Here is a 21,528-nt window from a genome sequence, read left to right on the forward strand (position 1 = left end):
GGAACTGTGATATTGTGCTAGATCGGGGTGGCCAACCGGAGCCCGAGAAGGAGCCAGAATGTACCAATGTGCATTGCCAAAGAGCCACGGTAATACGTCAGCAGCCCCCCACCAGCTCCCCTGCCCTGCTCCCAGCACCTCCCATCCGCCGGCAGCCCCCACCGATCAGCGCCTCCCGCTCCCTCCCCGCACCTCCCGATCAGCTGTTTCATGGCGTGCAGGAGGCTCTTGGGGGGGAGGAGTGAGGGCACGGCAGGCTCAGGGGAGGGGGTGGGAAGGGGTGGAGTAGGGGTAGGGCCTGAGCCAGGGGTTGAGCAGTGAGCACCCCCCCCCCGGCACATTGGAAAGCTGGCGCCTGTCGCTCCAGCCCTGGAGTCGGCCACAGGTTGGCCACCCCTGCGTGTGGGCACATACATCCTCACCTTACCTAATTGCACGAAATTTCAGATCAATTTCAGCGCAGCCGCTTGAAAGGACTGCTATCAGACAGGGCTTTGTGGTTTAACCTTGTTACCCTTTTTGTTGTTAACCTTCGAGAATGGGCAGGGGGCAGGGAGAGAGGAAGGCTGAGATGCTGATGCGTTAGGAGGAAAGACCTGCAGAGCTATGGGTTTGTGTATTCAGTCCCATCTTCAGCTTGTGTGACAGGACAGCTGGCTGCTTACCTCCACTGACAGACACCTGGTACCCAACCACACAGAACAGCCCCTACGCAGGGACACATCTCCTGCCAACCTCTCTAGATCCTTTGATATTTCCGACAGAGCACTAAAGGACTCTGACTCTCACATCTTGCCTTGAATCTCTCAGCTCCTCAAAGGCTGCCCGGCTTGGTTTCCATAGCTACCCCCAATCAGCTCTGGCTTCCTGTGAAATTGGATTTCAAAGCAAGCCAAGCCTTCAAAGGGATTTGTCCAGTTAACGGAATATCATTAGGAGCGAGTTGAACCTGGGCCCGAAGATGATTAAGGCGGGGCTGTGATCGAGTAGGAAGGCATTTTGCATCGACAGCCCCGAAACCTTGATGCTTCATGACAGTGATGCAGTGGAATGTGCCCATCATCAACACCAGCCTCCTCTTCCCCAGCTCACCCACCCTAAAATTGTATCTGGTTCATACATTAAGAAATGGAAGTAGCAAAAAGGAAGGTGGTATTTGCTGTTTATCTGAGAGTCAGGACACTTGGGCTCTGTTCTCTGCTGCAGAAGCTTGAGGGGTTAGTGCAGGGTTCTGGAAGGTCTCCTGGGTTCTATTCCCGATTTACCTGCTGACCTTGGGTAAATCACTTATGTCTCAGTTTTCAGAAATCAAGCTGGTACGCTCTCCGTGCCTCGGTTTCCCCAACTGTAAAATGGATTTAATAATAATACCTACCACACAGGAAAGTTGTGAATCTCAATCATCATACCAAAAAGAAAAGGAGTACTTGTGGCATCTTAGAGACCAACAAATTTATTTGAGCATAAGCTTTTGTGAGCTACAGCGAAACCAATCATCATACCGTGTGCTAGTTCATTGCGCTTTGAGATCTCTGAGTGAAAGGTGGCAATAGAAGTGCAAATGATACTCAGGAGACAGCCCTCCCATTCTTTGCAGTGCTAGGGGTTACAGTGGATGAGAAGCTGGATATGAGTCAACAGTGTGCCCTTGTTGCCAAGAAGGCCAATGGCAGTTTGGGATGTATAAGTAGGGGCATTGCCAGCAGATCGAGGGACGTGGTCGTTCCCCTGTATCCAGTGGTGAGGCCTCATCTGGAGTACTGTGTCCAGTTTTGGGCCCCACACTACAAGAAGGATGTGGAAAAATTGGAAAGAGTCCAGCGGAGGGCAACAAAAATGATTAGGGGACTGGAACACATGACTTACGAGGAGAGGCTGAGGGAACTGGGGATGTTTAGTCTACGGAAGAGAAGAATGAGGGGGGATTTGATAGCTGCTTTCAACTACCTGAAAGGGGGTTCCAAAGAGGATGGCTCTAGACTGTTCTCAGTGGTAGCAGATGACAGAACGAGGAGTAATGGTCTCCAGTTGCAGTGGGGGAGATTTAGGTTGGATATTAGGAAAAACTTTTTCACTAGGAGGGTGGTGAAACACTGGAACGCGTTACCTAGGGAGGTGGTGGAATCTCCTTCCTTAGAAGTTTTTAAGGTCAGGCTTGACAAAGCCCTGGCTGGGATGATTTAATTGGGGATCGGTCCTGCTTTGAGCAGGGGGTTGGACTAGATGACCTCCTGAGGTCCCTTTCAACCCTGATATTCTAGGATTCTATGATTCTATGTAGGATGAACATTTTGTCTTTCTGGATTTGCACTGATCAGGTTTCATTGATGTTGCTGGCACGACTGAAGGCATTTCACCAGTCCAGGGAACGTAGTTGTCTTCCTGGCTCACCCATTTTTTATCACCCGCAGGAAGCAGCTGCTCTTTATTTGTGTATTGTAATGAACTGGCTAGTGACTTTATATATACACATATATATCTGTCTATCTCCACAGACACACTAATACCCTCTTCTGCATGCTGTGAGAACCACTCAAGTGTGTGTCAAAGGCCCTATACTGCTTAAAGCTCATGAAGAGTCTCCTTTAGTTCAAGTGGTCGGGACCAATGCCTCAGAAGGATCTGAGGCTGCTGTGAAGTTACACATGGGTATGCAGTACAGCTTAGTGACAGATCTGCAGTCCTAGCTGATTTGTTTTCCCGGGGACACAGAACAAATCCAAGACTCTTTGAGCGAGAGAGCACAGGGTGCTCCTCACGCTGTAACTGAAGCACAAAATGGCAGCGGTCACTGCAGCACCCGGAGAGACCACATTTAACGGCGCAGCACGTAGAAAACCAGACAGCAACATCGTCCTTTTAGTTAGATACTATGTACAGTAGGTGGCCCATGGATTTGTTAAGCATTTTCTCCCTCTTTTCCTTCCTTCAAGTCATCTCTTTTGGGCAGGCGTTATTTCTTTGTGGGTATTTGCAGTGTTGTACTTTACATCAAATATTATTTATAGTTCAGTTAAAAAAACCAACACTACAGCTAAACATTGTTCTGGCTTCCTTCCTTTGATGCCACCAATGTGCGTGCATACACACACACACACACACACAACCCCACAGAAAACAAAACCCCTGCAATTAATCTGACATTCTTTCTTTATCTGAGTTTTACCTAACTTAGGGTGACCAGATGTCCCATTTTTAAAGGGACAGTCCCGTTTTTTGAGGACTTTTTCTTATATAGGCGCCTATTACCCCCCACCCCCATCCCGTTTTTTCACAGTTGCTATCTGGTAACCCTAACCTAACTTAAACACACCACATCCTTTCTTTCTTATTTTGCATAACCGGTCTCAGAAAGTGGAGCATCACAATTCTTCACAGTCATTACAGTACTCATAACACGGACATGTAACCGTCCATGTGCTGTCGGTACTTTTGTGGCCCTCATTACCACAGCATCTGAGGGCCTCACCATCTCTGGTATATTTATCCTCACAGCCCCGCAGTGTGGCAGGGCAGTGCTACTTTACAGATGGGGAACTGAAGCATCGAGAGAGGTGAAAGAACTTGCTCCATAACACATGGTGAGCCTATGTCATAATAGGGAATTGAACCCAGGTTGTCTCTCCACTCTGAAGCCAGCCCCCTAACCACTGGATTGTTGTTCCTCTCAAGTCACACGTGCACATGGCGGCAAAGTGCCGATAATGCAAAAAACTATCGTAATTCCTATTGAAATAAAGGAAGCATCTCACAGTAGCAAAATTAAGCACGGGCGTAAGTGTTTGCAGGGTCGGGGCCCAACACATCCCCCTTCTCTTCTCTTCTTCCCAGATTTTTGCCTTTCCTACCCTACGATAATTCGGCTACATTCGCTGCCGGTAGGAGCATGCCCAGCGGCGCTTAGTGCCGTCTTAATGCTGATGCACGTGGCCCAAGCACTCAGCTTTGTTGCCACTTTAAGGGTATTTCCTGTGTCAGGAAAACAACATTAAAAAAAACCCATGGGCCGGCAATAAAAATTGTAGCAAAATGAAAATGGCAAGATCACAGAAACTTATCTTTGTTACATAATAATAAATACTAACCGAGACCACTGTTCCCTCTAAGCTGTGCGCGTGTGTGCGTGCACACAGATCCTAACCCCCGCGCACACGGCAAAACACCGCACGCACAAACATTTGCACAGAAGCACAAACATTTGCCCAGAAGAAATTTTTTGCACACACAGCCTGTCAAACATTTGCACAGAAGAAATTTTTTGCGCACACGGCCTGTCAAAAATTAGAGGGAACATTGACTGGGACGCTGGCAGACCTGGTGCCAGCTTATGACAAGGCCACTGGGCCACACTGACCACTGCAGAGCTGGAAACCAATCTGGCTCGCCTGTGTGGTAGTATTGTTAAAATAGATCTTAGAGTTCTAAGAATGTGTTTAGATTTTATGGAATGCTTGGAGGAAGCTGCATGTATTCATCTTACTTCTTACATCTGTATTCCATGTTATCAGGTAATATTTAAGTAATATAGCTCTGGTAACAGCTCACCTTACCTGATCACTCTCATTACAGTGTGTACGGTAACACCCATTGTTTCATGTTCTCTGTGTATATAAATCTCCCCACTGTATTTTCCACTGAATGCATCTGATGAAGTGAGCTTTAGCTCACGAAAGCTTATGCTCAAATAAATTTGTTAGTCTCTAAGGTGCCACAAGTCCTCCTTTTCTTTTTGTTGATTTGGTACATGTACAAACCCTCATCCCACCACAGCTTGAACGCTGGGGGAAGGGAATAGAAATCCCTGTTAAGGAGCAATTGTTACCCCTATGCTGCTTGAACTCTGAGGGGTGAAGATTTCTAAGCAGAAGCAAGGGGTCCCCAGCTGTTTAGCTTGAGTTAGCCCTAATGGACATATAAATCTTGCATATTATACAGCTACTCTTATCTTCTGGAACCTCAGACTGTATCTCATGTGTGTGTGTGTGTGTACGTTTACATGCTTTAACCTTGTAAATAATTCTCACTTCTTTTCCTTTCATTAGTTTATTATAGGATTGGCTACGAGCGTTGTCTTTGGTGAGAGATACAGGGTGCATTTTACTGGTGCTTTGGGACTGGGATTAACCTAAATATTGTTGTGATTTTTTGGTGTAAGGGACCATTTATCACAAAGGCAAGCTTGCCTGGGTGGCAAGGTAGCCCGGGGCGCCCAAGGAGACTGTGACTCCACGTTAAAGCTGTTACAGGGCCTGAGAAGTTCACAGTTGGTATTTGGTTGGTGAAATCTAATCACAGAACACACAACCAATTTGGGGTTCGTGCATGGGTGGCGCTTACACTGCTCATTCAGGGAGGATAGCCCCCTGCCCGCATCTTCTGCCTGAGGCCCCATTCTGCTTCCGCCTTAGGCCCCACCCCAACTCTGCCCCTTCTGCCCCCCCTCCCTCCTTGCCTGCTGGCGCCTGGAGCAGCCCTGAACCCCAACTGGCTGGGGCTGAACCCTGAGCCCGGGCTGCCCAGGGGAGCTCTGAGCCCCACCACAGCCCGACCCCAGGGCTGCGGTGGGGAGCCTTAGCGAATGTTTGGGGAGGCTTTGCCTCCCCCAGCCTCCATTACCTGGGTTTGTGCCCTGGTTTACTCTGAGGTTGGCACCCGCATTAGTGAGCCATTCCAGACAGCTTGACACTAGCAATGTTCTGTTTCTCCAGTGCCTTTCATACTGAAGGATATCAAAGTCCTGCACAAAGTTTGGGCCCGATTCATGTGATTAATCTAACTTGTGTGAGTCAAATCAATGGGGCCAGTTGTGCTTATAAATTAGGGAAAGATGAATTTTTCTGGTCCACGCGTAGCCTGAAAGTTCATAAATGCAAGTTAAGAATCATTCTATACAGACTCGGCAGGGATCCCTACAGTGAGCCTAGGCCAGTTCATGTTTCAGAAGAGATGTAGGCTTGTGAGCAAATCTAATTCAATGGCCACTTTAGTTATGAGACTGTGGAAATGCAGGAATGGGATCGAGTTGGCATTTAGGGCAGTCAATAAAACTGGTTTAGCGGGATGGAGATGTTGGAGCATGTCAACTAGTTCAAGCCATCGGAATAGGAAAGTGCCTTGCACCTGTTGGGATTCTGGAAGTGGGCGGGCGGAACATTGCAGCAAGGCAGAATACACTTCCCTCCCTCTGCAGGATGTAGGGACAGAGGAGGCTGCACTACAGTTCAGCAGAGTCCAGTTCCCTGCCCCTGCAAGATGCAGGAAGGATAGTCTGGGTTGCACGGTAACACGCACCACTCAGTGCTCCCCTATGCAAGGGCCAGACATAAGAGGCTAAATGACAATGCAGAGTGCACACACACACAGCCCCTTGTTCTCTCTATGCAAGTGGGTAGGTATATACCCACCCCACAGTTCTCCCTGACTACGGGGCAAGTCCAGGGGCTTGCATTGAATTTGCAGTTGCATTTCTCCTGCTGCAGCATTATGCAGGTGTTTGCAGGCTGCAATCCTGAGGTAGGTGAAACAGGAAGCACCTGAGGTAGTCCCTCTCCCTCTACAGTGCAGGCCCCACCCTCCGTGCTTCCTCTCTCACTGGATCAGTCAGCCTCTGTGCCTCAGGGACAGCAGCAGTAGCAGCCTCTGGAGATTTGCACTTGGGACTCTTCCCTTCTTTCTTCCCGATGCAGATGCCCCCCATCATCCCTGAGGAGATTCAGAGGCTCCTTGAAGGTAACCCAATTCCCTCTGCCCCGTCTCGGCTAAATGGGGAGAATTTGCTAAAGTTGTTTGCTAAGTGGCTCCGGGAGGAGACGGTTGTGTTGGTTGGAGTAGGGGTTGCTCCTTCTGAGGAGGGGAGGGGTTCCAGGCTACCAGCTTGCATAAGCCTCCTGTTTCCAGCTGAGGATGTTGAGGGGAACGTGGCCTGACCTGACCTGGTGCTTCTGGGATTATCTTAGTGTGCCTTGGAGTGATTCCATGTCCGAAAGAGGGAGGGGAATGTGGCCTAGGGGGTGGAGTACTGGAGTAAGATTCGGGAGGCCTGGGTTCTATTCCTAGCTCTGCCACTGACCTACTGGGTGACCTTGGGCAAGTCACTTCACTTAATTGCTCTGTGCCTCAGTTTCCGCATCTGTAAAATGAGGATTGTGACACCCACCTCCTTTGTAAAGTGCTCTGAGATCTACTGATGGAAAAACACCATATAAGAGATGGGTGTTACTGTTGCATATGAGGAGGGCTAGTTTTGGAGGGTAATGGCATTGATGTTCCGATGTGGGGTGAAGCTTCCCCAAAGTATCCCGCAGACAGGTTTGGATGCAACTTCGGCATGTCCCGGCGTGGCGGCGGCTTAGTGCAGCGGAGTAATGCCCGTTCGGCACATTGCAACATTAGGGTGTAATAAACAAGATTGGGACAAATTCCCATTAAGTAGCAACTCTAATGGAAACAGTGGGCTTTCAATCCTCCCAGGAGACGTGAAAATGGCACTAGCTTTAATTTCTGCTTCTGGTTACGTACATGGTGCTAAACTTCCTACTGCTAAGTATCCTAACTGATGAACCTACCGGGGGATGCAGCTGGCAGCCTTGACCTTGTTCGGCGCATAACTGCGGCAGCGTGATGTGTGTGGGTGTTTTTAAATCTGTTTCCCTTTATTTCTTCACCAATGTCAAGGGACGCTTATTCTTGTGTTTATTAAAACCGATGCGTAGACTGAGCAGTTATAATACTAACCCGTTCTATCCGCAGATCCCTAAACACGCTACAAACGTGACCTGGTTAGCTCCTCACCGACCCTTACAAATATTAGTGATAACTCTGTTATAATCTTGATACTGTAATATGGTGAATAAAGGCTGTGGGAAATTTTCCCACATCTACAGGTGTCCGTTTCAGAGCCAGGGATGGATCTATGTTGCTTCCAGGCTTAGCTATGCCTAATGCCCCTTATTCCCGACTTATCTCACCTGAGTTGTTTGGGGCCTGGGCACTTAACTTGAAATCAGAGGATTTATTCTTTAAAGGCAATTAAGAGCGGTTTCCAACCTTACACCCGCCCCTGAGTTCCCCTGCCAACTTGTATGGTGTAACAATCCCTTTCTGTGATTTCTCTCCTCTGTTATGCTGTGACCGGGGGTGGGGAGGCTGGAACAATTTGTATAGTGGGGGTGCTAAGAGCCATTGAACCAAACTGTATATAATAGAACCCACTGCAAGCCAGGGGGTGAGGCTGCACCCCTAGTTCCAGCACCTATGGCTGTGACAGACCCCCCCCACACACACACACACACAGAGAGAGAGAGAGAGAAACTAACGGTACACAAATTTTGATCCTGTCCCTTTAATCCAGAGCACAGCTAACAGGCCTCCCCTGCCACGCTCACTACAGTACATTTCCAGTGCTGGACCCCTTCTGAGCAAAACCTGCTGTAGCCCGTACCTCTCCGTTCCAGCAGTGGCTAGGAGCACTGACTTTCTCCCCTTCTGGGACATGCAAAGCTTTCAGCGCTGAGATCTGTCACTCTCTCTCTCAAATGTAACATGCAGGCCCATCAAAGCTCGCTTTCAAATGCTTTGTGTCTTCCCCCAGCTGTACATGTGAATTTCCTGTTCTTTATTTTTAATCATGAGGCTGCAGTGAAGTTCACCCCCTTCGCATTTTTGAGGTGTAGCACTTTATTGTTCAGAGCTGACACTTTGGTAAACAACTCACTTCTGCACCTGCCATCTCCCTTTAACTTAGATTATTTTCTTGTTAGCGGACTCCTTTTAATTGAAGTCTTCAGATCTCCTTCTAAAGCAGAGCCTTTGTTTGCTGACAAGTATAGCAGGCTATGAATGGAGATTAATTGCATGTCACATACTTCTGTATCAAACTTGCTGCATCTTAACAATCTGTACAGTGGTTGGGCCTTCCTGTACGTAAGGATGATTCCAGCTTCTTAGGTGCTCAGGCTGTTTCTATGTTTGTAAAGTGCATCACCAGGAGAGTTTTTATTTAAAATCAAGATCTGAAATAAGACACCAAGAACGTACACAGTGTAATGTCCATTTTCTGATATTAAAGGCATACGCTCCTGCATAACTTAGGGATGCCTAGGTGCCATACGTAGTACACAAGAATAGCTAACGAATGGCTTGTTAGTGACAGCGGTGTTCTTGTGATAGCTAATAGCTTTGAGCCCACAGCGGTTGAAAGTCTATTTACAAGCTTGCATTCTCTCTCTGGAGTTCGGCACCGATCCTGCCAACGCTTAAGCATGCGCTTAACTTTGCACTGGTGAGTAGCCTCATTGAAGCCTTACTCATTGTTATCATTGAAGCATCACTCATGTGAGTCAAGTTCAGCATCGGTGTCTGCAGATTTGGGGCCCCAATTTTACTGAAGGGCTGGTGCCCGAGTTGATTGGCTCAAAGCCTAAACGCTCTCTACAAAACCTTTTTATCTTGACATTTAAAAGTTCCTTCCCCATGCGGGTTTTTTATTTTTGACTCTGCTTTCAAAGCAAGATGGTTTAAAATAAATAAATAAATAAAAAAATCCCTGTTTCTCAGCAGGGTGACTAACCCCGAAAACTCCAGAGTGCTGTTTGGTTTGCAGACATGCTGGTGATGTGGGTAAACCATGGCACCCCCCCACGCGCCCCTGCCTGCTGGCCCTATTCGTGTGAGCTGTGGTGTCCTGTTTCTGCTGGAGTGCGGGTCCCAGGCAGAACGGAGCAGCTGGTGCGGTGCTTGTGCTTTGCAGGTGCATTGACACAACAAAGCTGGTGGGGTCCAATTTCAGGACAAGTAGCCTTGATGCTGTTGTCCCCTTTACAAATACTCTTTAACCCTTCATCCTTCTGAAGGAGACTAAGCCGTGGACAATGTGGAGATCACATCACTGGACTCTCACATGTCAGGGAGTTCAGGGATAAAGCTTCAAACGCCGTGTTAAAGCTGAAAATTCAAGGCCGAAGTTTCTGGCTCCACCCAGACTGTCCTGCCTCAGGAGTATGGAAGCAGATGAGATGGGTGGTGTATTCAGACCACTGCAGCAGGGCAAGGTGAAGACATCAAGGTAACCTCCGTTCTGAGGTTCAGCTCCCTTGTGGGTTTGAATCAGACTTCTGCCCAAACCCTCCTGTATTTTCTCATGGCTAAATCATCCTTTCGGTGGAACCTGCAGATTTAGTTTCCTTATAATCCTCATGTTTAGGGGAGGCGAATCTGGCCCTGCAAAATTGTGGATTCCCCAAGTCCTGCAGATCTTGAAGCATTCGTGCCGAAGCTCAGTGCGTCCACGCTGCTCTCTGGACCCCTGGGTTTCTGTAGTCCCTGAAAGAAATGGAGGACTTGTGGCACCTTAGAGACTAACCAATTTATTTGAGCTTAAGCATTTGTGAGCTACAGCACATCCGATGAAGTGAGCTGTCGCTCACGAAAGCTCATGCTCAAATAAATTGGTTAGGCTCTAAGGTGCCACAAGTCCTCCTTTTCTTTCTGCGAATATAGACTAACAGGGCTGCTCCTCTGAAACCTGTAGTCCCTGTGTTAGCAGCTGCCTCCAATTCCCTTCTGCTCCAGGGTGATGGGAGTGGTGTGGGAAGGGGAAAACACTACCCGAGAATGCTGATGCGATCAGCATTCACCTGCATGGGTCAATCCCTGCAACTCTTTAGGGAAACCCATGCCTCTGAGTCTGCGAGTAATGTCTGGGTAGGAACTGTAGCTGGATTTAAGTGCACTGATACAAGTGCTGTTATGTGCCCTCTGATATCTAGTTCCTGGGTAGCAGAGAGACACACCCATGTGGTATTTTAAAACCTTTCATCCCCCTCATTGTTGAGTGCTGATTAGCTCCTAGCATTTAGTGCCACCATTCTAATGTTCTTTACTACCTAGACGTTCCTAGCTGTGACCTAATTTTATGAGCCTGTGCATCTCACACTGGATTAACTGCGATCTCCTTTGCAAACTCCACTGAAGCACTTGATGAAATTTCAACTTTTTTTAAAGCAGCAGGAAATGAAAAGGAGAGTCCTGTAAACTTTCAGAGTGGGTCGCGGCTAGCAATCCATAAACATCAAGAATATTCCATTACAGCTAAGCAGTGAAACTAACAGTGTGTGATTTACTCTAGAGCTACTTACATATTGCTCTTCCTGATCCACTTTGAAAGTTTATGGTCAGGCTTTCTTTTTCATTTCCTGGTGCTATAAACCTAGCAGACGGCTCAGAAAGGGGGCTCGCTGTAGCTTGCAGGTTTTATTATAATTTATCCTGCAGCAGATCCACGCAGACTTCCTAGTAAGTAAACCCCATATTACAGCTAATCTCATACTCATGGAGTTAGTCGGCCTTTAAAAATGGCAGAGGGATGCAACTTGTATTTATATTTTTATGAAGGTGGCACACGCTTTTCATTTTTTGTCTCCATGTCTGTTAGCTATGGAAATATGGTCCATACAATCGTTTTCCCTTAAGTCCCTCTTTATGACCCGTTTCTGCTGTGTTGCTTACAGGGAAATGAGTTGACTTGTATATAATAAATTTCCTGCTTTAGTTCCCGTCTCTTAACCTTTGTCTGCTGGTCTGTCCTTAGACTGTGAACTGCTCAGAGCAGGGACTGTCCTTTGTAGTGTTTGGAAAGCACCTAGCTGGCATTACCATAAGTCCTCCTTCAGTGGCTTGTACCTGGCTTCCCAAATGGCATCATTGGGCTTCTCCTGGGCCGGTGGTACCATGCCTTTGTTTCGCAAGCTAAATTCCTACAGATGTAGGAAAGGAAAGATGGCCCAAGGGATAGGGGGCTTGCCTGGAACTTCAGAGACCTAGATTCAGCTGCCTGTTTTCCCACATGCCTCCTGTGTGACCGTGGGCAAGTCATTTCATGTCTCTGGCCCAGATCCTCAAATGTATTTAAGTGCCTAACTCTCACTGATTTAAATAGGGATCAAGCGCCTAAACACCCTGAGGATCGAGGCCTCAGTTTCCCCGTCTATAAAGTGCAGACAACAGCACTTCCCTACCTCGAAGGGGTGTTCTGAGGCTGTACGTAGACTAAAGATTGTGAGGGGCTCAGAGAGTAGGCTAAAGGGGGCCGTATACCTAAGGCAGACATAGGAAAGCTGCCCTAATGAGGGGTTAACAAGACACAGCTGCTTCTCGGGACTCTAATTGTGGGATGAAGGAAGGCAGCTGTGCTCTTGTCAGGACACAGGGAGAGCAGGTGGGTCATGTTAAGCCTTGTCCTAATAGAAGTGCCTGCTCTGTAGAAGGGGGCGCGGGGAGAGAGGGCTGTGATAGAAAATGAGGCGAAAACAGCAAGCCAGAGAAGGCGGGAAGAGCCTGGATTTGGCGTAAGTGTATTTGTTAACTTGAGTATTACTTTGGTTGGCAACTGGAAATGGATGACTTCAGTTGAAGGAATCCAACCCAGGAGGGAACTCTCTGCTTCAGACACTAGAAGTGATGTGGGCTGAGACCACTTGTTTCTACAAATTGTTTTTGTACAACTCCCAGGCTTCCTGAGTCCTGCTCGCTGGATCCTTCGCAGGCCAGGCAGGACTAGCACCTGGTCTTCTGGCTGCTGGTATGTGCCCAGCGCCTCTTCCTCTAGAATTGGGTAACCCAGACTGTGATTTCCATTCTAAAGTGTTCTGGCAACTTCCGCATTCTTTTAGTGCGCCTTCGAATGTCTCACAGAGCAGATGGTCGAAGGAAATTAAGGTTGATACGAGAGACAGAAAAGGATATTCCTCTCGTGCCATTTTGATCTTGAGAACATGCTACACGCTTGCCGGTGGAGTAGTTAATGTTTTAAAGAGCTGTGTGAACTCCTAGGGTGTACTAAAGAGAGAGTACTCCTTTTTGGGGGGTGAACTTTCACGTAGCGTCGGTGTAAAAATTTGGAAGCCTGGCAAGCAGGATATTAAACTCTCATTAGTGTCACAGTTAGGGGCATGCTAGAACTCATGTAGGCCGAAACACTGGCTACTTACATCAGTGTGGCTTTGATTCTAATCTCTGCTTCGCCAGCATAAACTGGCAGCAACTCTGTTGTAATGTGTGGCATTATATTGGCATGAGATCAGAACTGGGTGTTGGGAGCAATCGTTCATTTTCTTGCTCTCTGGAAGGAGAGCTGATATCCATGCAAATAGAAGATGTTTGATCATAAATCACAAAACAGTGGGAATAAGTATTATCAGAGATAATTTTTGCTTGTGAAAGTTTTTTTTTTTTTCCCCAGGTGAGTTATCCTAGCTCATCTGAAACAAGAACATACAATTCACTGGGTATTGGAATATTTCACATGAAGCAGCTTGGCGAATAGTGCAAATGAGCCCATCTAAATGCGTGTAGTTTGAGGTTTAACGCTCATTCCGTCTTTTAAACCATCTTTTGTGCCTACCATCCCAAGTCAGATAAACAAAGGATACAGTTCATCTTGTGTTTGAGCTATAACTGTGTGAAGAGGATCATACGCTGTGATACAAATATATATTGGACTTGACCACAAATAACCCATTGTTTGCTGCTGTCCCTTTAAAGAGAAGCTTGGTTCTGTTTTTTTTTCATTCGGTTGTCTCTTTATTTCCATGAAGCGTAGGTGGTTACCCAGCCTCTGCGTTTTGGGTCTGAATCTGAATGATACTGCAGCTCCTCCTTCCTGTCTGTTTACCGCTGAAACCCAGATGCCCTGTAGATCCATGTGGTCCAAGACAGGGCAGCTTACGTGGATGTCAAGCAAAAAACCTATGCGAATCCATGCAGTGGGACGCGGCATCCCACACATGGGGGCCTTTTCCGAAGGAACAGTGGCTTGAGGGAGTGGGTGTGGCACTGGGTCAGTACATGGCATGAATACAGGTGGCCAAGAATTGGATTGGGGCCTAGTGCTGGGCATTTATTAACACCTCCTCTAATCCTGCAATATCCAGCAGTGGACAGGCTGCTTGGAGACCCTGTGCCAACTGGGGCTCTGGAGTCTCTCTCCTTCAGCTCTGTTCAATTGTCCACAAGCTCATTCTTCTTGCTCATGCTCTGCTCTGCTTTGGGACTGATCTTGTTCTCACTGACCTCAATGGTGTGTTTCGCCGTTGATTTCAACGGGAACAGAACTGGACCCTTTGTGAGCAGTGGGTCCAAAACACTCGTATTCAGCTTCCTACTTCATTTTCCATTCTCTTTTATTTTTTTTCCTTCTGCACTTTTCTTTCCATTGTGGCTCCTTCTCTTTCAGCCCCTCCCACACCCCCAATTTCACTTTGTAACCTTGGGTATGTCTACCCAGTGTGCTGACTTTGGTAGACATGGCCTTTGTTGTTTATGCTGATCCTTGTCTTGTTTCACTCCCTCCCCCCCACACACACTCCCTTCTGTTTTGGTAGAGTTTTTTCCCCACAATTGTCTTGACTTATATCAATGCAAACCTAGTTCCAGAGGCTGCTCAAGAAAATCTGCTGCCTTGGGCAAAACTTCAGCGTGCCGCCCACCGGTGTGATTGCTTTTAATAGTTATGGACCCTCTCCAACAGAAGAGCCTTCAGGCCGACTGTCTTTAGCTTAGGCTGTTTGATCACATGCTCCCAGGTGCTGTCCATGCACCGTTACGCATACTTTTCTTACTTGAAAGCAGTCTTCCTCCTAATCTAATTCTTGCTCCCCACCTGTGTAGTTTCCTGACAGTTGTAACTTTCTTCCCTAACAGATACTGAAGGTTACTTGGCGGACGGGCTGCAGAATGAGAACCTGAGCGCGAGAGCGAGAGACCAGAGAGAGGCGATTCTGGTCGGCTTCCGGCAAGTCAAGGCCAGGTTTGTGGTTTTCTGCACTACGTTCCAATGGGAGCAGAATTGCCAGGGTTCAAGGTGCAAAGTAGCAGGACTGCAACGGGTAGCCCCACGTCTCGTTGAACCGGTTGGGCCCCCACAGCAGGACTCTGAAGGATGCTTCCAAAAGTGCCATTAGCCTAATGAGCAAGTAGGTCCTGATCCACAAAAGGTATTTGGTCTCTGAACTGTCACTGATTTGAAATCCGTGAAAGTTAGGTGCCAGATATCTATGTGGGTCTGGGCTCAGCCATGCCTGTTCTCTGAAGGGGTGGTTGTGCGAGCCTATGGGTGTCTGCTGCACGTTGCATTGACAGATGCCGCATGGGCGTTTAAGCTATTCACTTTCTGCAAGGATGTGTGTATGAGGCGAGTGACTTCCTGCTTGCATTTTTCAGACTAACAAACATTTTATTCTCTTTAGGGCAGGGATGAGGCCTTGTTTTGTGTTTGCGCCACTCCTATAATGATACCTAGCTCTTGCATAGCTCTTTTAATCCGTAGATCTCAAAGTCCTTTACACAGGAGGTCAACAGCATTAGCCACATTTTACAGATGGGGAAACTGAGGCATGGGGAGGGAAGTGACGTGCCCTGGGTCATCCAGCGGCAGAGTCAGGAATTGAATCCACCTCTCCTGAACTCTAGTCTGTGGCTCTATCCACTAAACCACACTGCCCTTCCTAGGACACTGGTGGCATCAGAAATAAATCGTGCAATGAATATTTGTCCTTCATGGAGGTTTTGAAAACAAGCCTGAATATTCAGACCTGTGAATAAGTTGCTTTTCCTCATTCCAAATTGGAAGAGTGAGCATCTGTCCATCCTGTTGCTAAAGGCGTACTTGAGAACGGCCATAGTGGGTCAGACCAAAGGTCCATCTAGCCCTGTATCCTGTCTTCCGACAGTGGCCAATGCCAGGTGCTTCCGAGGGAATGAACAGACCAGGTAATCATCAAGTGATCCATCCCCTGTCACCCATTCCCAGATTCTGGCAAATAGAGGCTAGGGACACCATCCCTGCCTATCCTGGCTAATAGCCATTGATGGACCCATCCTCCATGAATGTATCTAGTTCTTTTTTGAACCCTGTTATAGTCTTGGCCTTCACAACATCCTCTGGCAAGGAGTTCCACAGGTTGACTGTACATTGTGTGAAGAAATACTTGATTTTGTTAATTTCATTTGGTGAGCCTGTGTGTGTGTGTGTGTGTGTTTTAGAGATGCAGCCCAGGGCTTAGTGCTTAGGGGTGCCTACTCCTGGGTTTTGACCTTTTACAGAGACGAAAGTACCATCTGCAGAGTTCAGGGCTAGCTCTCAATTTGGATTCCAGGATTCCCAAAACTTTGAAGATACTTGGGTTCAGGACTCTGGCACAGGGTCAAAGTGTGAAGTGAATTACTCTGTTTGGGGTTTAAACAATTGTGCGCTGTGCTGACGTGCTGGGGGAAATTCTTCCCCTGGCAATCGCACAGATGGAAAAGAGTCAGCGAGGGCTACGATAGATAAGGCCATGGAAGATGAGTTCTGCCTGTAGTTTTCAGCTGGAGATGTGCTCCAGAACTTGGTGATAGTCATGTCTTTATAGGATGTGAACCGTGGCATGTGGGGAGTTAAGATCGAATGATAAAACTCCAGGGGGTGACCGGTCTCAGCATCCGGTTTAAATAAAACTATGGCCGAGTCCCTAAGACGCAGAGTGTTTTATGCTTTGGAAGGGCACAGCCGGATTCTATTCCCCACAGTCCCACTAAAGAACTTTGCAAGATGTCCTGCTGTATCTTAATCGATCTTTCCTGCTGGCTAATTAAGCATCAGTTTTATTCAGCAACTCGGGACTGTGTAATTATCAGCCTGGGTTGCCCTGAATAATTGAAGCAAGCTGAATGCGAGAGAAGACGGGAGCCTTCAGAAAACGGGGCTACAGCATCTGCAAGGGAGGGGTGGTGTGGACAATGATGTCCCTCAATATTTGAAAAGAAGGTGCGTTGCTCCCTGTTTCGTCTATCAGTGTAACTGGCTGGCAGTGTTCACCTGAAGCACCTCCACCCTGTTAGCAGATATTCATCCTGCTGGGAAAGAGACAACTGGGGTAGGATTACCAACCTAAGCATTCAGAAATCATGAGTCAGGTGTCACCCTGGAGGGGGGAAAAACCCTGTGAGATTGGCTTAAAATATGGGATTTTAAAAATAATAAACGTGGGGTCCTTTTGTTTGGCTTCTGAGTTGAGCGTCTTGAAGTTTCACATTGCAGAGTGTCTCTTTGCAACCCTCCGGGCAATAAACTTTTTTTTTTTTTAATGAAAACTGAGGTTTTTGTGTAATATAATTCCAGGGCCCTGGGGTTTCAAAAATAGCTTGAGACTCACGATAAAGTTGTGCGAGTTGGTAGTACTGGATTGTTCTGCTCTTTTAGCAAAGCAGGAGGCTTGCTACCCTGCCTAGACCTAAAGGAAGCAGGATTAGGGGAAGAGAGAATCTAGACTGTGGGCTGAGCACAGAATGTACTTTGTGGGAGGGCTTAGAAGAAAGTAACATATCAACGCGTTAAGGACTCTCTGGTGCAGCCTTTGCAATATAACGGGGAACGTGCAGGGTGTTCCCTTCTCCGTATGTATGGGAGAACATGTGGGGCCCACTCCGGCTCCCTTTGAAACCAATGTAAAACTGTCCAGTGCTTTAAGAGGAGCTGGTCTTTGGCGTTATTCGCAATGGGCTCGTGTGGAGACAGAAGCGAGAAAGCAGCCGTCCCAGAGCAGAAGCTGCAATGCAGTGTTGGTTTTCTGGTGGTTCTTCTCTTGCTTGCTGGTGATTGGAGAATAGCGCGTTTGAACATCTCTGTTCTAACCTGAAAGAGTTCAGAAAAGGATTTGTGGTAGCCGCTTACTGTAATAATAGCCACCTTCTTCTTTGAAGGACCTAAACAGAGCTCGTTTTCAGGGCCCGGCACGGGTTAGCCTCTTCGGGGAGCATGCTGTGGCTTTTGTGGTGCGTATTCAGGAAGTCATCTGCAGTCACGTTCAGGAAGCATCTGGCTCCTCGGCTCAGGCGTCGCTCTTTCGGCTTTTCACCTCTTTGTCTCATGAAAGATGACGCTGGGTGTAGCACTTCATTATTCAAATTTATAATGGAGGTCAGTCACCTGCTTAACCATGAGCTGTGGGGAGAGACATCCCTGAAAGGGAAGGGATTATTCTGAGCTGGGCTGACTAGCTGTTCCTGTAACTTGGCCTTCGGGTTTTTATTCCACTGTCCTCCCAATGGTCTAATATTGTTCTCAGTGGGAGGATTGCCATTGACTTTAACATGCACAGTGTTGGGCTTCATGTCTGCTTATGCTGCCGGTTGAGGATGTATAGAAGAATATTGTAATTAGCTGGGAAGCAGCTTGCAGTATCTTTGTTTGAAATGTACTATTAAAAAGATTCTAGGCCCTGGCGGAGGGGCTGTTGCCGTTTGACTGGGTTGTGTGGGCCTACGCCGTTTTATTCTTAAGAATGTATTTGGCTATTTAAAGGGACACTGTCATGTTGAAATGCGGTCAATCTCAAAAAAGATTGCAGTCTTTGGATCCTGCTCCTGCCTCTCACGGACACATGTACACACGGCTTAGCCTGACCATGTTTTCTGGTTTCACAGTCGTGTTTTCCTATATCTATTTTCAGCTTACTCGCCCCTATCTGCTGTGTGCAAAACCCACAGAATGACTTAGGGGAGAAGCAGGAGTGTAGCCCCAGAGGCTCGTGTCCTTAAAGGTATTTAGGTGCTGAACTGCTGTGGGAGTTAGACGCCTAAATACCTTTTTGAGGATCTGGGCCTGAGGCCTTGGATTCATGAGGTGCATGTGATTTTTCCGGTGTAGCAACCCTTACTCCACCTTAGCAGCTGGAATAGCACTTCTTCTGGAACATACCCATTGCTCTAGCTGAGGACTGAGTTGTAGTCCTCCTCAACCTTCTATGAGTAACTCCTTGAACAAAGACCATGAATTTCACTCTCCTAGAGCGGTGGTTCTCAACCAGGGGTCCGGGGATCCTGGAGGGCTTTGAGCAGGTTTCAGGGGGGCTTCCAAGCATGGTTGGCATTAGACTTGCTGGGGCCCAGGGCAGAAAGCCGAAGCCGCACTGCCTGGGGCTGAAGCCCAAAGCTCCACCACCCAGGGCTGAAGCCAAAGCCTGAGCAACTTAGCTTCGCAGGGCCCCCTGTGTCGTGGTGCCCTCCCTACTTGCTACCCCCAACCCTGGCCTTGGCTTTTATATGCAGAAACAACTGTTGTGTCACAGGTGGGCTTTGGAGTTTTTATAGCATGCTGCGGGGGGGGCCTCAAGAAGAAAGAGGTTGAGAACCCCTGTCCTAGACTATCTGTATGTTCTTCTGCCAGTGCTTTGGGATCATCGCCTTTAGTTGTAGAAGTTGTTGGCAAACAGTAATTGACCTGGAAGCAAAATATTTATTTGTGGTGGTGAAAATCTGCTTGCAAAGCAGCCGTCGTGAAAAAGAGGAGACGTTACGCTCTTCCTCCTGAAACCGCTCAGGTTGTCAGGCCCTCTTGTTTTGTGGACCGGTTGGTTTGGCGAGTTTGTTTTGAAGCCGTTTGCTGAGAACATCAGGGTTCTGTTAAGCTGTTTTCGTGCGCCATTTGCAGGATTAGCACCAGATGTCCAACACCTGGGAAGAACTGGATACATGACTCCACTCAGGAGCCCAACCCTCCCCGGTCCTTTGGGAAGAACAGTAACCAAAAAACTGTCTAAATGCCGAAGTAAGGTCATCCATCATCAAGGAGACAATTTATTTCTAGGGTGGGGACAGGAAATAAGATTGATTATTAAAAATGGTGATAGATAGTTCCTCAGTGGTCCTTTCTGAGCCAGTCGGTCGTCTAAACTCACTGTTGGAAGTGAGGTTTGCAGCCAGCGGAAACTAACTCAGTGTGTTTTTTGCCTCTGTGAAATTGAATAATGTTAAAGTAGAGCCAGGCAGACCAAGACAAAAGTGGAGAGGAAGGGTTAAATAATGTTCATAGAATCATAGAATATCAGGGTTGGAAGGGACCTCAGGAGGTCATCTAGTCCAGCCCCCTGCTCAAAGCAGGACCAATCCCCAACTAAATCATCCCAGCCAGGGCTTTGTCAAGCCTGACCTTAAAAATATCTAAGGAAGGAGATTCCACCACCTCCCTAGGTAACGCAATCCAGTGTTTCACCACCCTCCTAGTGAAAATGTTAAGCATGATGCTCTCAGAAACAAGGAAGTCCAACATGTACGCTGCAACGCTACCTTTAACTTGTCCCGCCATGACTAAATGTAACACCGACAGATCCCGGTTGACGGCGGGTGGGATCGAACCTGGGACCTCTGGAGCTTAGTGCACAAGCTAAAAGCTAACGGGCTGTTAGCTAAGGCTGTAGAGTAGACTCATAATCTCTCTCTAAGTGGTCTCGATGCCACTAGATGGGACAGAACTCAGGAGGTGCGTGGGTTACGTAAACTCTGCAGTGGCCATGGTACCCGTTCTTGCTAGTCCTCCTATGAATTGCCCTGTTTCCCTGCACTGCTACCACCGGGGGGAGCTCTAGCATAGATGAGGCACTTGGAGTATGTCTACACTGCCCTTGAGAGCGAACCTTCCAGCCCTGGTAGACTGGCTGGTGCAGCTCAGCCTCTTGAGCATACCTGACCCCCTGGGTCTGAGCTGGGGTGGCTAACCTGAGTCTGGAGTGGAGCTGCAATATCCACACTTGTTGTTAGCATGCTAGCTCGAATCTGTCTACCAGGCCGGGAGGCTCTCTCCCAGCTGTACTGTAGACATACCCTTGGAGACCTTTGGCATGTTAACTGCTGTGCTGTCTGGACCTGCTTTAGAAGGGTTGGGGCAACCAGGAGGGTTTACACTAACACCCCAGCATTGCTGCGATACCGTCAGTGGGCAATCCAGTGTAGACGCAGCCATTTGACACATACCCTAGCTTAAGGAGGTGATGTAAGGATGGCTTTTCATAGAATATCAGGTTTGGAAGGGACCTCAGAAGGTCATCTAGTCCAGCCCCCTGCTGGAAGCAGGACCAATCCCCAATTTTCACCCCAGATCCCTAAATGGCCCTCTCAAGGATTGAACTCGCAACCCTGGGTTCAGCAGGCCAATGCTCAAACCACTGAGCTATCTCTCCCCTGCACTAAGCCATCCATCCCCTTTGCTGCTTTGCATCTCAACCTTAGGGTTTGTCTGCACAGCGTTTTGGGGGGAGCCTCCCAGTCTGGGTCAACAGACTTGGGTCTTATGCCAGACCTCTAAAAATACCTGTATGGAGAGTGCTTGAGCTGGGGCTGAAGCCTAGAGAGGAGGCTGGGCTTCAAAGCACGAGCTCCAGCCCCAGTGAGTCACAGCTTCAGAGCACTGTCCACACAGTCCTTTGCCCTGCTAACCTGAATCTGTTGACCTGGGGTGGGGGGACTGCACCAAAATGCTATGCAGTGGCACCCTTAACGTTCAACTGTAGGGACTCTGATTTTTTTATTTTATTTTATTTTGATAGTTTCCTTTGCATGATAGAACTGGTCTGAAAACTTTCAACACAATTTTTTGTTGTTGCAAAAATGCCTTTGCTTTTCATATTTTTATTTGCTGCTGCTTTTTTTGTTTGTTCGTTTTTAAGCCACCTTACTGAGTGGCCGAACCTCAATGCAAATTTAAAAAAAAAAAAAGGG

General features: G+C 47.8%; 1 protein-coding gene across 1 annotated transcript in view; it reads left to right on the forward strand.

The window, feature by feature from the left end:
• Nucleotides 1-6,607: 6,607 nt before the first annotated feature.
• The window catches only part of SKAP1 (src kinase associated phosphoprotein 1), a 228,607-nt gene continuing 213,686 nt past the window's right edge, over nucleotides 6,608-21,528 (forward strand). The window contains exons 1-2 of the mRNA XM_074940661.1: nucleotides 6,608-6,729; nucleotides 14,698-14,803. Coding sequence (XP_074796762.1) covers nucleotides 6,681-6,729; nucleotides 14,698-14,803 — 155 coding nt within the window. The 5' untranslated portion in view covers nucleotides 6,608-6,680. The remainder of the gene's footprint in view (nucleotides 6,730-14,697; nucleotides 14,804-21,528) is intronic.

The sequence above is a fragment of the Natator depressus genome, chromosome 27 (assembly GCF_965152275.1).
Source record: "Natator depressus isolate rNatDep1 chromosome 27, rNatDep2.hap1, whole genome shotgun sequence".
In the NCBI taxonomy this organism is placed as follows: Eukaryota; Metazoa; Chordata; order Testudines; family Cheloniidae; genus Natator; species Natator depressus.